The sequence below is a fragment of the Tenrec ecaudatus genome, chromosome 10 (genome assembly GCF_050624435.1).
Source record: "Tenrec ecaudatus isolate mTenEca1 chromosome 10, mTenEca1.hap1, whole genome shotgun sequence".
Taxonomy (NCBI): Eukaryota; Metazoa; Chordata; class Mammalia; order Afrosoricida; family Tenrecidae; genus Tenrec; species Tenrec ecaudatus.
Genome location: NC_134539.1, coordinates 124,127,486 through 124,140,850, shown reverse-complemented (window position 1 = coordinate 124,140,850; position 13,365 = coordinate 124,127,486). Strand labels below are relative to the sequence as shown.

At 59.5% G+C, this 13,365-nt stretch overlaps 1 protein-coding gene across 1 annotated transcript; it reads right to left on the bottom strand.

Moving 5' to 3' along the window:
* Window positions 1–2,546: 2,546 nt before the first annotated feature.
* MPO (myeloperoxidase) lies at window positions 2,547–13,134 on the bottom strand. The gene is made up of 12 exons (XM_075559282.1): window positions 13,041–13,134; window positions 12,801–12,894; window positions 12,334–12,509; window positions 11,954–12,077; window positions 11,735–11,864; window positions 11,448–11,654; window positions 10,037–10,355; window positions 8,025–8,185; window positions 5,647–5,893; window positions 5,025–5,195; window positions 3,439–3,676; window positions 2,547–2,754 (listed from the first exon to the last, which is right to left on the bottom strand). Exons 1-12 carry the CDS (start codon window positions 13,114–13,116, stop codon window positions 2,547–2,549), a joined length of 2,151 nt encoding a protein of 716 aa, XP_075415397.1. The 5' UTR covers window positions 13,117–13,134.
* Between the last annotated feature and the right edge of the window lie 231 nt (window positions 13,135–13,365).

Genomic DNA, 13,365 nt, shown 5'->3' with positions numbered 1-13,365 from the left:
ATAGTCCAGGTGGGTCAGACTGCTCCGATGTGTGGGCACTGGGTCTCCGGGTGAGTGGACATGGAATCTCTGGGTGAGCGGGCATGGTCTGGCAGGGTTTCACAGAACTCTCAAGGAAGGCGAGGACATAAAGGGGACACTAGGAAAAGAGGCGGTGGCTGTGGAGTACTGGGGTGGGGGACTGGGATTACGAGCGGTGGTGTCAGGAGATACACAAGAAGGAACGCCTCGCCTGGATCACAGCCAAACTGAGTTCCTCTTCCGGGAACCATCCTTTCCTACTGGGTCCTCCGGGAGCCTACAAGGCCTGGGAAGGGGTCAAAAACAGCAAAACGAACCCCTTTACCCTTGAGCCGATTCTGGCCCGGGTTCTCAGCCTTCCTCATGCCGTGACCCTTTCATACAGTTCCTTAGGTGGCGGTGACCCCCCAACCATAACATGATTTTTGTTGCTACTTCATCACTGTCATTTTGATACTGTGATGAATCGGGTGACCCCTGTGACAGGGTCCTTCGATCCCCAAAGGGGTCGCGACCCACAGGTTGAGAACCACTGCTCTAGACAGAGTAGCTCGGCCCCAGCTGAGCATTTACCTACTGCACCACTGGGCTCCTGTCTGAAGGGGAAGCTCCAGAACATTCCTTGTGGTGAGGGTCATTCCTTTAAAATGGCCCTCTGGGTAAGCCCAGCCAGACGGAAGCTCGAGGTCCCCCAACTGGGAGGGTAAGGAACATGTAGCCATCTTGTGGGAAGAGTCTAGGAGCCAGCAGACTTGGGCTGTGGCCCTGACTCCACCTCTTCTCCGTGACCTCCGAGGAGCCCCCTCCTCCCTCTGAGACCCCCTTCCCCTTCATCATCATCAGGGAAATGCGGGTGGGTCGTGTTTGTCCTGTTTCTCACCTCTGTGGGTCCATTCCCACCCCACTCCCATCTCACACACCTTCAGGCCCCCGACAGCAGGAGTCCCCGCCTGGACATGAGGAAACGGGATGGCCATCAGTCTGCGGGCTCAGGCAAGGCGATTTTAGAAAGTTACAATTCTGCGCCTCCCTCAGCGTTGGCCCTGTCCTTCCCCTGGCCCAGCCATCGCTGTCTCTGCTCTGGGAGTCATGCCAGGTGAAGCCAGAGCAAGTAGGAGGCCCTGAGCCATGGGTCAGGTTGCAGGGATGCAGGCCCCCGAAGTGCCCTGCCTGCTCACCCCTCTGCTTCCTCCCACTGGACCGTGTGCATCGTGGGAGCAGGACAGCGGCGTGTCCTCGGTTTCCCAGAGCGGTGAATGGACCTGGGGGCTCAGCGGCCACAGTTCCTGCACTTCAGGATGGTGTGTGATGGTCAGTGAGGCTGCGGGTCTGCTTAGCCAAGCTAGAGACCAACTGCCCTCTACCTGTGGGGAAGCCCCAGGACCCTGAGGCACAGACCACCGTGGCTCCAGGGCCAGAGTCCGAGGACTTTCCTCCTGGGCCTCCAGCCCCAACACGACACAGCAGAGCCCCTGGAAACAGTGCTTTATTGTCATAAACATCCAGTACAAAGAATGGTAGAGAGGGCTGGTGGGCTGGCTCCTTGCAGGCAGGCTCCTGTGGACAAGCAAGATAGCAGGGTAAGGGAGAAAGGGAGGGCCGTGGACTGAGCCCAGCTCTCCTGGACCCCGAGTTCCACCGCCACTCAGCTGCTAGTGGGTCATTCCTAGGGGTACCTCGTTAGCGCCCATAGTGGAGCATGGTAAAGAAGGCAGCCCCAGAAGGACACACATGGCATCTTTGCGTGTGTTTCCTGCACCTGGCACAGTGCCTGGCACATCGTGTGGGCCCCATAGTGAAAAATGAACCAGTTGGCAGAGTCGATCCCAGCTGGTGGGACCCGCGTGTGAGTCAGGTTAGACCTGCTTCATGGGGTTCCAAGGCTGGTTCCCCAGAACAGACCATCAGGCCTTCCTTCCAAGGTGCCTCAGGGTGGACTCAGAACCCCAACCTTGCAGTTAGCAGCCAAACGCGCTTCCTCAGGGAAGCGCCTGGGGCTGCACACCAGGCTGCTGCGGAGCCCTGACCGTGGGGATTGACAAGAAAGAAAGCCCAGGCTTAGGGAGCACGGCTGATTGTGGCTGATGGGCAGCTGGGAGGACGCCACAGGACCCGGCAGGCAGTGTTTCCTTCTGTTAGACGCCAGGTCGCTTGGGTCAGGATGAACCCGGCGGTGCCTAACACCACCACCAATTCGCCCGGAGTCACACAGCTCATGAACGAAAGGGCCAGGATTTGAACCCAGGCAGTCTGGTGCCCGAGCTAACCCCCTTCACAATCCACTCTGCTGCCTGCCACACACGAGACTCACCTAAACAGCAAGCAGACACTCGGTCAACTCTGCACACACAGCTGCCGCCAAAGCACTACCACGTTCACAGACAACACACCATGAGAAATGCCCATTTGTACACATCACACACACAACTTGTGTGTCATGCATGGCTGCTCGTGGCCAATGGGATCAGCCTTGGACCAGCCCAACCAGCTCCACACCCACTCCAGGGCACCCCCTTACCAAGCCCCTAGGCCCTGTCCCTCCAGGCGGCCAAATCCAACTTGGGGAGGCTACTGCAGTTAACAAAGTCCCGCGGGAACGTGTTGGACATGAAGATGTTGTTCTTGGACACAGTGGTGATGCCCGTATTGTCGCAGATGATGCGGGGCAGGGAGATCTTGGCCAGGGCCTGCTTCTGCCTCGTGCTGAACACACCCGTGTTCTCCCACCAAAACCTGCACGGGAACAAGGGCATTGTGCCTGAGGACAGCAGGGGCTCAGGAGACCGTAGCTGGTTTGAGCTGGTCTCTGGACACAGAAGGTCTGCCCACTCTATCGTCCAGCGGCCTTCAAACCAGTAGACCCCACTCCCAGTACCAAATGAAACTTACCTGGCCCCTCCTGCCCCCCACCCCCCAGCCGTCTCCAGCACCAGAAATCCTGGTGGCATCTGGTGGCAGCCCCAGGTGAGCCGCCACCAACCTCTACCTTCTGCTCCCCCTTCTGGGGCTGCAGTCAGGCTGGGGGAAGAACCTTATAGTCCGTCCACTCAAAGAGGGATATCTTTTCCCGTTTCCCAATGGTGCAGTCTATGCTAAATGAGACATGAGCAGGAACACAGGCCAGGATCAGGATGAAATGGGCTGGGGGTGGGGTGGGGTGGGGGAGGAGGGGCCTGGGGACTCTTGGTAAAGCAAAGGTTCGGCTGCTCAGTACCGACTGGCACATTGAGCTTCGGGTGGCATCGTCCCTGTCATCCTTCTGCCACACCCCATGGCCCACGGCCCACCTGGCTGTAGCCCCGACAGGCTCAGGGCACTTTAGGGATGGCCTTAGAGTACCCGGGGTGGGGGGGAGGGTAGTGAGGGTGTCACGGATGCCTTCCAGTCCTTGAATTTAGCCCCTGGACAGACACTCACCTGTCACCATCCCGGAGCTTCCTAAACTGGGTCCCAATGAGGCAAGCGAGGAGTGGACCCACCCGGCCATTGGGCAGCAGCGGCTCGGCAACCCCGCCCATCCAGATGTCGATGTTGTTGGGCGTGCCATACTGGGCCATGAGCTTCTGAGCCAGGTCCAGGTTCTTCATCACCGTGCCCAGCTCACCCAGTGTGTTTGGCTGTGTGAGCCCACAGAAGCGTCTCCATGCATTATACCCTGCGGGTGTCGGGAGGGGGCGGGTGAGAAGGTGGTGGCAGCTGTGTGGTTGCTCCCCTGCAGGGTGGTAAGTCCCTGGGAACTGCTGGGGGGAGATTCACGTACAACCCTGTCACCAACTCAGGAAGCCCACCTTCCCACTACAGTCGGGGCATCCATGGAAGCACAAGGGCAGAAAAGGGCCGGCCCAGAATGGAAACCCTAAAGGAACCCTGTCAGTCTCCTCCACCCCCACCCCAACACTCTAAAACAAGCCCTCAATTGTCCTCGTCATGCCTGCCAGGCCCACGACCTCCTCTGGTCCTCCTCTGGGGCAGCCCTACAGCTCTGTCTCCGGCCGGCCGAGAGGTGTGGAGGGTGTGTGGGAGCCAGCATGGGGATCAGGCTGGGTGTGTGTCCACGGGGCGGGATCAGGCTGGGTGTGTGTCCACGGGGCAGGGGCAGGCTGGGTGTGTGTCCACAGGGCGGGATCAGGCTGGGTGTGTATCCACGGGGCAGGGGCAGGCTGGATGTGTGTCCACGGGGCGGGATCAGGCTGGGTGTGTGTCCACAGGGTGGGATCAGGCTGGGCATGTGTCCATGGGGCAGGGGCAGGCTGGGCGTGTGTCCATGGGGCAGGGGCAGGCTGGGCGTGTGTCCACAGGGCGGGATCAGGCTGGGTGTGTGTCCACAGGGCGGGATCAGGCTGGGTGTGTGTCCACAGGGCGGGATCAGGCTGGGTGTGTGTCCACGGGGCAGGGGCAGGCTGGATGTGTGTCCACGGGGCGGGATCAGGCTGGGTGTGTGTCCACAGGGCGGGATCAGGCTGGGCGTGTGTCCACGGGGCAGGGGCAGGCTGGGCGTGTGTCCATGGGGCAGGGGCAGGGGCAGGCTGGGTGTGTGTCCATGGGGCAGGGGCAGGCTGGGCGTGTGTCCATGGGGCAGGGGCAGGCTGGGCATGTGTCCATAGGGCAGGGGCAGGCTGGGTATGTGTCCACATCTGAGCTCTGCCACTGGCTTGGCCAGGAGAACCTGGGCAGGTGCTAAATTGCTGGAAACCTCACTTTCCTCATGAGCAACACGGAGGCAACAGGATCACCCCAGAGAGTTTCTGTAAAATGAAGCAAAAGGAGGGGCGGAGACAGGCTGCGTGGCTGTGCAGGGGCTTGTGGCTGTTACCACGGTGCTCCACGTTTGACAGGGGCGGCAACACTGTCATCAGGAGGAGCTGGCCCAGTGGGCCCAGGGAGAAGTGGGGGCCTGAGAGCAAGGGTCCCAGTGGGAACAGGAGTTGGCAGGCCCTCGAGCAAGCGTTCCCCTCTAGGAGGTGACCCAGGGAGGGAGGGTGGAGGTTTCCGCCACCCCACACCTGGGAGGCCGTGGTCCCGGCTGCGCTGCATGTTCAGAGCCGGCAGGTCCAGCCCGATCCTCATGACCTGCTTGAAGAGCCGGTCCCGGATCTCGTCCACCACGATCTGGTTCTGGCGGTTCAGCTTGGCAGGGGTGGCCATCAGGCCCCGGAGGATGGGGTCTATGCCGCCTGGGGGCGAGACGGGCCAGGGGGAGGTAGGGCCTGGCTCAGGACCAGAACTCCAGTTGGAGTCAGGGGCAAGTCCAGGACAAGGGTGGGAATCAGAGAAGAGGGCTGGACAGGTACAGCTCCAGGGGCTGCGGTGGCCCCACCCACGCAGGCCCAGGGCTTTCCAGGTTCCAGGGAACCAGGCTTTTCAGACTAGCAAGGTTGGGACTCCCCACTTCTGACCACCTGACTCCCCGGAGAATGAGAGCACACGGGAAGGAAGAGGCTCCATAGAAGAGCTAGCTCATCCCCACCCTAAGGAACCCTTGATTAGGAGGTTAGAAAGCAAAGTCAGGGGAGATCCTGAGAGGCTTAAGGAAAGGTGGTTTCTCCCTAGTTCTCCCCAGAGCCCAGCCCGCCCCACACCCCCTCCGATGCCCACGGTCCTTTCTCCTGGCCCAGCCAAGCTCACCTTCCAGGACCACCCTCCAGCTGGCAAAAAAGACCTCGCTAAGTGGGACTCGGCTGATGGGCTGGTACTGGTTGTTCAGGCGGAACATGAAGGGTTGGATGAGGGTGTGGCCGTAGCGGAAGGCGTTGGTGAAGACGTTGGAGATGCGTGGGTCCACCGAGTCGTTGTAGGAGCGGTACTGGGGCAGGTATTTCCTCTTGGCCTCTGGCCCCAGCACGAGGGGCAGGTAGTCCCGGTAGGTAATGACCTGAGGAAAGACACTCGGAGTGCTCTCCCTCTCCCACTCCCTCCTGGGAAGAATACTTGCCGTGTGACCACGGCTAGCCGTGGCCAGTTCCTCGGATGTAAATAAAGGGTCGTGACACTGCCTGCAGCCTTGTGGTTGTTGTTGTAAGACATTTCCTAGGCTGCAGTCTTTAGAGCAGTGGTTCTCAACCGGTGGGTCACGACCCCTTTGGGGGTGAGGGGTGTCAAACAACCCTTTCACAGGGGTCTCCCGATTCATAACAAGAGCACAGTTACAGTCATGAAACAGCAACAAAATCATTTTCTGGTTGAGGGGTCACCACGACATGAGGAACTGGAGGAAAGGGTGGGGGCCTTAGAAAGGTTGAGAACCACGGCTTTAGAGATCCGTGGTTAAGTGTCTGGCTGCGAACCCAGCGGTGTAGTGGTTCAAGCCCGTCCGCAGCTCCGAGCAAGAAAGGTGTGGCAGTCTGCATCTTAAAGATCAGAGAAACTCCTCGGGGCAGCTCTACCCTGTCCTATGGGATTGCTATCGGTCAGAATGGACATGCTGGCCACAGGGTTGGTTTTGGTGTCTTGTGTCTTCTTAGATTTGCTTAGAGAGCAGATCACCAAGTCTTTTCTCCCACATTCCACTGTCAGTTTGACCTTCCAGTTCGTGCTTCTCCGTGGGACCACCAGCACCCCTTGAGCCTTTGCCTTCAAGGACTGCACAGTGAGTTACTTCAGCAGCTCCCTGGCCCTTGTGCCATTCAGGTCCCATCTCTCCTACTAACAGAGGACTTCCCGGAGGGCTCACCAAACTCACTGCCATCAAATCAATGCTGACTCATAGCACCCCTATAGCACAGGGTAGAACCGCCCCCGTGGGTTTCCAGGACCGTCACTCTTGACGGGAATAGAAAGCCAAGTCTTTCTCCCTCTGAGCAGCAACTGCTGACCCTGTGGTTAGTAGCCCAACACAGCGCCACTCCACCACCCGGGCTCGCTGGAGTGAGCACAGTAGAGCCCAGCATGTGCTTGTGGCCCGGGAACTCAGAAGGAACAAGGGGCCACGGTCGTTTGGTTTATCCCAGAGACAGGGGAAGGCATGCCACAGCATCAAGCTAGACTCTGGACTCTGGAATTGTCTCTGAAGCTCCCATGAATCTCATGGAAGTTCTTATTGCCAATCCGAAGTCCTCAGCACCTACACCCTTTCTTCCTCCAGGGTCAAAAAGGGTTACAAAGGGGCGTGTGTGTGTGTGTGTGTGTGTGTGTGTGTGTAGTAGGGGTGCTGAATCATCAAAGGTGGGGAATGGACCAGGAGCACTGCCCCAGAATCAACCTGGCTCTGGGGGCTAGGTGAGTCACGACACAGCCCAAAGGAAGAGGTGAGTGGGTGAAGGAATGAAACAGGATTCTGAAATCAAGGGAGAGGCATTCACTGAACAGCCACTTTGGACCCACCAGTTAACCCTCCCAGCACCAGCCCATAAGGTTTTCAGTGGCTAATTCCTCTGACATGGAGAGCCGAGTCCTTCGCTCTAGTCTTGCAAACATTGACAGCACCACAAGGCACCAAAAGAGTCCACTAATCTGTCTTGGAAGCAATATAGGCAGAATGCTCCTCAGAAGCAAGGATGGCGAGACTTCGTACTTTGGACGTGTGATCGGGTGAGACCGGTCCCTGGAAAGGGACATCATGCAGGGTAAAGTGGAGGGGCGGCCGAAAAGCAAAGCACTCGGTTGTTGGATCGACACAGGGACCACAACACTGGGCTCCACCCTAGGAACCATCGTGAGGATGCCGTGAGACGGGGCAGCGGCTCCCGCTGTGCGTAGTCCTCTGCGTCATAGCTGACGTGACCAGAGCAACCCCGAGCCTGGACCCATCTCAGAGAAGAAAGAAGAACAAGCCTGGGGCACCGGCGAGGAAAGGAGAGCTACCTTTGTTGGGCACGTGGCACCTGCCAGGTGTTTTCACATGTGTCCCTGAACCCTGACAGCTTCTTGGGAGAAACAATGGAGGCGCTAGAGGCCCAAGGTTATCCTGCTGGGATGCCGCAGAGGCCGCTTGGATCCCAGGCCTGTTGGGCCCTCCCCACTCTCAGTGCTGCTCCTTGGCATCCCTGGTGCTCAGGACTACCCACCTGGACCATGGCGCCCACGATCTTCCGAGCTTCCTGGTACAGGCGCTCTCCAGTCCAGCGGGGGTTCAGGCGCTTGAGCTCTGTGGCCAGTCGGTTGTGCTCCCGCAGGAAGAGGGTGTGCATGGAGGTGAGCTCAGGCATCTCACTGGAGCGGGTGTCCCCTTGGGAAAGCAAAAGCCACCACGGTTTCTAAGGCCCCCATGCCAGGAAGGACTTGCTCCATGGAAACGCCCTCCCCAGCCAAGGCCTAAAGTGACCTCTCCTACACACCCGCCACTTCTCCCTCCCTCTCTTCCCGGACCACACGGCTCTTGGAAGTGGCCCCTGCAGCTCCAGTCTGCCAAAATCACTTCTCCAGCTCAGTACTGTTGGGCAAGCTGGGGTCATCGGAATCACATCAGACACAGGCTCTGCTACCTTCCCATACCTGAGGCTGGGAGATCCTTGGGGACAAGGATCATGGCTTATGCCCTTTTGCACCTGGACCCCCTTCCTGCACACACACAGGCTTTCCCACGGTGAGGGCCTTCTACAAAGCAAGAGACCGGGAACAATAGTTGGCTACGGGGAAGGCCGCGCACAGCATGTTGGAGGACACTCCCTACTTCCACGCTCCCCTCAGGTGCGGCTAGCTGGCCGTAACATGTTTTCTTGCTAAACCTGGTCGTGCTTCGGAATCCTCATCAGCATGGGCCGCGAGAGAGCCATTGCCGTCTGACCAGCGTTGCCCTCTCTAGCCCAGCTGCATGCTACTCATGCAGCCTGCTCTGGAGGAGGGAGCAGGGACATAGGATGTTTGTTGTCCCCCCAGGAAAGGGACCCACTTTAGATGGACACTAAGTTTAGTCCAAGCCAGCTCAAGAGGCTGAGCCCGGCTTCTCTATCCCAGAAGTCACAAGGATACAGACCCGGGAGGTTCAGCGTTTCTACACGAGGCTGGAGGCAGATCAGAGGAGGTCAGCCCCTTCCCAGGAGGCTCCCATTTGAAAATATTGGAAAATTTCCAGGAACGACCACTACCATCACCTTAGTGGCTACTAAGGTTCAACCTAGACCCACACTCAAGCCCACTGCTGTTGGGGGTGGCTCGCCGTGCCCCGATAGGACATGGTAAAACTGCCCCGGAAGCTGTAAATCTTTGTATTTTTCCTTCCAAGCTCTTGGTGACTCCAAACTGCTGACCTTGAAGTTAGCAGGCCAGTGCTTAACCCACTGTGCCAGTAGAGCTCCTAATCAATGTGGGTAGGAGGGTGAGACAGTCCCATCATGGTGAGACAGTCCCATCATGCCTGCAATGCCCAAGGCATGACTCAGGGCCAGCCTCCTCCCCATCGGGACCCAGCGGCCAGATGAAAGGGCCCTGGTGGTTGAAAGCGCTCAGCAGCCGGTTCGAACCCACTCATGGCTGCACCAGAGGAAGGTGTGGCCGTCTGCTTCCACAAAGGTTTGCTGTCTTGGAAACCCTCCGGGTCAGTTCTACTCTGACCGAGGGGCGCTGTGAGTGGGAGCTGGTTTGACGGGAGCGGATCTAGTTGAGTGCTGGAAATAGTGCCTAGAGCACATTTTAATTTCATATCAATTAAACTAGCTACCCGGGCTAGGGGCTACCCTACTGGATGGGTGGCTCTAGCGGGTGATGGCGTGGTGCTGCTCTCCGTCCGCCTAGGCCCCTGTCCCTTTTGCCTCCAGAGTCCAGAGAGGAAACAACGACAGAGAAAGAGGTGGACAGATGGACAGAGATGCCACAACCATGCCTCTGTCTCTGTCTTGGGATTGTAGTTTTATTTTTGGCCTTTCTGGCTCCAGCCACCTCGTCACCAAGGCAACTGATGAATACGGTGAAGTTGGTGAGGCCCGAGTCTCTCTCAACAGAAATGCACAAGTGCTCACAGCAGGCTGACTGTTACTCCCCTGAGCATTCCCCACCAGGGGAACCCCCCTGGCCCCCATGAGCCCCCCAAGTCCTGGCCCACCCCACCCACGGGGGAAGGTAGCGAGGAGAGCCAGCTAACCTGCCAGGAAGCAGGGGATGCTCGCCGAGCGGTTGGTGAGGAGGCAGGGGTCATCGTGCAGGTTATCGAAGGGCAGCAGGGCCCGTCCGTTGTCACTGAAGCGGTCATTGACCTTCAGCAGCCCCAGCTGGTTGGTCAGGTTGCGCAGGTCCCTGCCCAAGGGGTCCTCGCTGCCGTACACCATGCTGGCATCCAAGAAGGAGGTGAGCGCGTTGATCTGGTTGCGGATGGTGATGTTGCCCCCGGTGCAGGCCGGGCAGGAGCGGAAGAAGGGGATGCAGTCGGCTTGGTTCCGGATTCGGGGGTCATTGGGCGGGATCTGAGGCACAGAGAGAGGCCAGGGCACTCACGGAGGGCCAGGACAGGATCATCACTCACCCTTGCCTGTGCTATTGGGGGTCTTGACCCCCACCTAGGAAGCAGCTCTGGAGTCCAGACCGGAGATGGGAAAGGAGACCTTAAATCTCGGAGCCCTCCCCATCCCTCCCCCATCCTCTGACTCCTCTCTCTTCCCAGGGTTCCTCTCCCTCTGGCTCCTCCTCACTTTTCCTGCCTCCGTCTCCCTGCCCCTTTCCCTTGGCTCCCCCTGCAGTCTCCTCGTTTTCCCCCTCACCCCCCTGTCTTCACTCATCCTCCTGCACCAGCCTCAGACCAGCCATGCCTCCCTCACCCACCCCTGGACACCCCTGGACTCTGCTCTGCGCAAGCTGAGGCAGGGAAAGGCACCCCTCTAGGGGAGGCATGGGGACCCTGGGAAGAGGCCCCTCCCCAGCATCTACTGCCCCGCCTAACAACAGCAAAACCAGGTCACTGTCATGGAGTGAATTCCAGCGCATAATCAGCCCTGTCTGCCTAACAGGGCTCCCTGTCACCTAACTCAAACCCAAACCCACTGCCATGGTGTCAATTCTGGCACCTAGTGACCCTACAGGGCAGAGTTCAACTGCCCCTGTGGCTTTCTGAAATGGTAACTCCGTACGGAAGTAGAATGCCTCCCCCACCCCATCCACCTTGCACAACCCATTCAAAACCATGCCCCGAAGAAGCAGTCGCAAAACCTCAGTAGTGTAGTGGGTTAAGGAGGGGCTGCTAGCACCAGGTCAGCAGTTCGAAACTACTAGGTGCTCCATAGGAGAAAAAGGAGGCTTTCTAATCCCCTAAAGAGTTCCTCTCCGAACCCCACAGAGGCCTTTCTACCCTGTCCTATAGGATTTCGAGTCAGAATAGAATCCACTTGATGATGTCACTTTGTCTTGCCTGTGAGAGGAAGGAATCTCATGGGATCCCTTGGGGGTCCCTGGGGGGTGTAGGTGTGTAGGTGAGACCGGCTCTGAACACCAAGGGGTGGGTTGTGGGTTCAGGGCCAGCCTCCTCCCCACGCCGAGGCCACCTGCCCGGGAGAACGCGGCACCTTGAGCGGGAAGCAGGGCGGCTGCTGCAGGCAGCTAGTCTCGCAGTTGAGGCCAGTGATGAAGGAGACGCGAGCCGCCGGCTCGGGGGTAAAGTCGAGGTCGTGGTCGATCAGCTGCCCCCACTGCATGAACATGAGCGAGCGCTGCTGGTCCGGGGTCAGCTGCTCCGTGGGGAAGCGCACAATCGCGTTGGACACAGCGCGAGCCTGCAGAGGACAGAGTGTCAGGGGACCCCGTGTGGCTGGAGGACCGGCCTTGAGCCCTCCGCCCGCTGGCCAGGGCTCACCAGGGGCACTGGGAAGCCGTTGCGGTTGACCCCGCGAGTCCAGCCGAAGGGCAGGGAGAAGCCGTCCTCATACTCCGCGGGCAGCCAGCGCACAAAGGCGCGGTTGGAGGCCCCCAGCGTGGGGCTTCGTCTGCAGAGGGTGGGAGGATGTGACAGCGCTTAGCACGGGGTGGTGCCCCACAGGACCCTGGACCCCAAGGCCTCCCCAGCAGGAGTCACCTGTTGTTGCACTTCCCGGTGATGGTGCGGTACTTGTCCCTCTCTGGGCAGGTCACCCCCACGTCTTGGTAGGCGCAGCCGCTGGTCTTGGAGAGGAGATTCAGCTGCGAGGGGGTCAGCATATCTGTGGGCCAAGGGATAGAGGTGTGGGAACTGAGAACTGCTGACCCCCACCCCCTCACCTGCCAGGCTTGACTGTGGGAGGCTGGGTACCTCAAAGACCCTGGGGCGGGGGGAAGCCTCTGAGGACTTGGAGAGAATCCTAGGAAGCCCCAGGGGTTCCCCAGAGAGAGGAGTTGGGGGTCCATGGGTGGGAGATGACGGAGTCATTAGGAAGGGTCACTAGAAGAGCAGGGCTGGGGTGGAGGGGGCACCGGTACCAGTGACATTGAAGGGCCTGGGCCACAGGGGCCGCAGCTTCTGCTCCAGCAGGCCTAGGGCCACATGCAGGTAGTCCGCAGCCCTCACTGCCGTCCTGGTGGCCGCCACCGGCTGCTTGAAGTAGGACAGGAGTTCCATGGGGCTGGCCGAGCCACTGCGAAGCCGCTGCTTGATGCTGCCCAGAAAGGGAGAGTGCAGGGTGACCACCCAGACAACCCAGAGAGGTCCCACCGGCGGAGAGAATATGGGTTCCATGTACTCACAGAATACGGTGTCGGTAAGACAGGCAGGGCCAGTTTGGGAGAAGTTCTCACACCCAGCAACCCAAGAACTGACAGACAGACGGGCAGAGGGTCCCCTGGTCCTGCACCAGCCCAGCCAGGCCTCCCCTGACACATCGGCCCCACCCTCCTGCTCCCAAGGGCGACTCCTGCTCCAAAAGGCCCAGGCCCAGCGCTGGCCCCACCTCTGCCGCCGCTCCTTGTATGCCTTGTCCACAAGCTGCTTGGCCTCCTCCATGCAGCGCAGCACCATCGAGGTCTCCAGCTGCCCTGGGATTGCTGCCCAGAGCAGAAGTCAGGCAGTCAGGGGGATCCAAAGCCCCCCATGCAGAGCCCAGAGCCAAGGAGGCCTGCCTTGAGGAGAGGAGCCTCAGAGATTCAGAACCACCCCCAAACCACCTGTCCCTTCCTTACTGAGCCGTTACCTGGAGCGGTGCCCTCAGCGGGTGGGGGCATGGTCAGAGCAGCCAGGAGCCCCGCCAGGGCCAGGAAGAGCTTCATCTCTGCAAGCAGCCCCGCAGCCCAGTCAGTGCCCCAAGTCCACAGTCCCCTCCGCCTCCCCTCTCCGCAGCCTGCTCCCACCTCACCCACCCAGAATCCAGGCCTCCTTGAGTGAGGGGTTCACCGTGCCCCCGCCCCACACCCATCAGCTGCAATCACCCGGTCCCAAAAACCCCACCTGCAGCTCCCTTGGTATTAACACACCTCACCACTGAGTTTGGGCTTTTATGTCTACCCAGCTGGAAGGGG

Bases quoted from the DNA above. Each gene is read 5' to 3' on its own strand.
- MPO (XM_075559282.1), bottom strand. From the start codon at position 13,116: ATGAAGCTCTTCCTGGCCCTGGCGGGGCTCCTGGCTGCTCTGACCATG. The intron at 12,510-12,800 runs GTGGGGCCAGCG...CTTTCTGGGCAG, and splicing joins TACAAGGAGCGGCGGCAGAG to CATCAAGCAGCGGCTTCGCA. The intron at 12,078-12,333 runs GTACCGGTGCCC...CTTGGCCCACAG, and splicing joins CAGGCCCTTCAATGTCACTG to ATATGCTGACCCCCTCGCAG.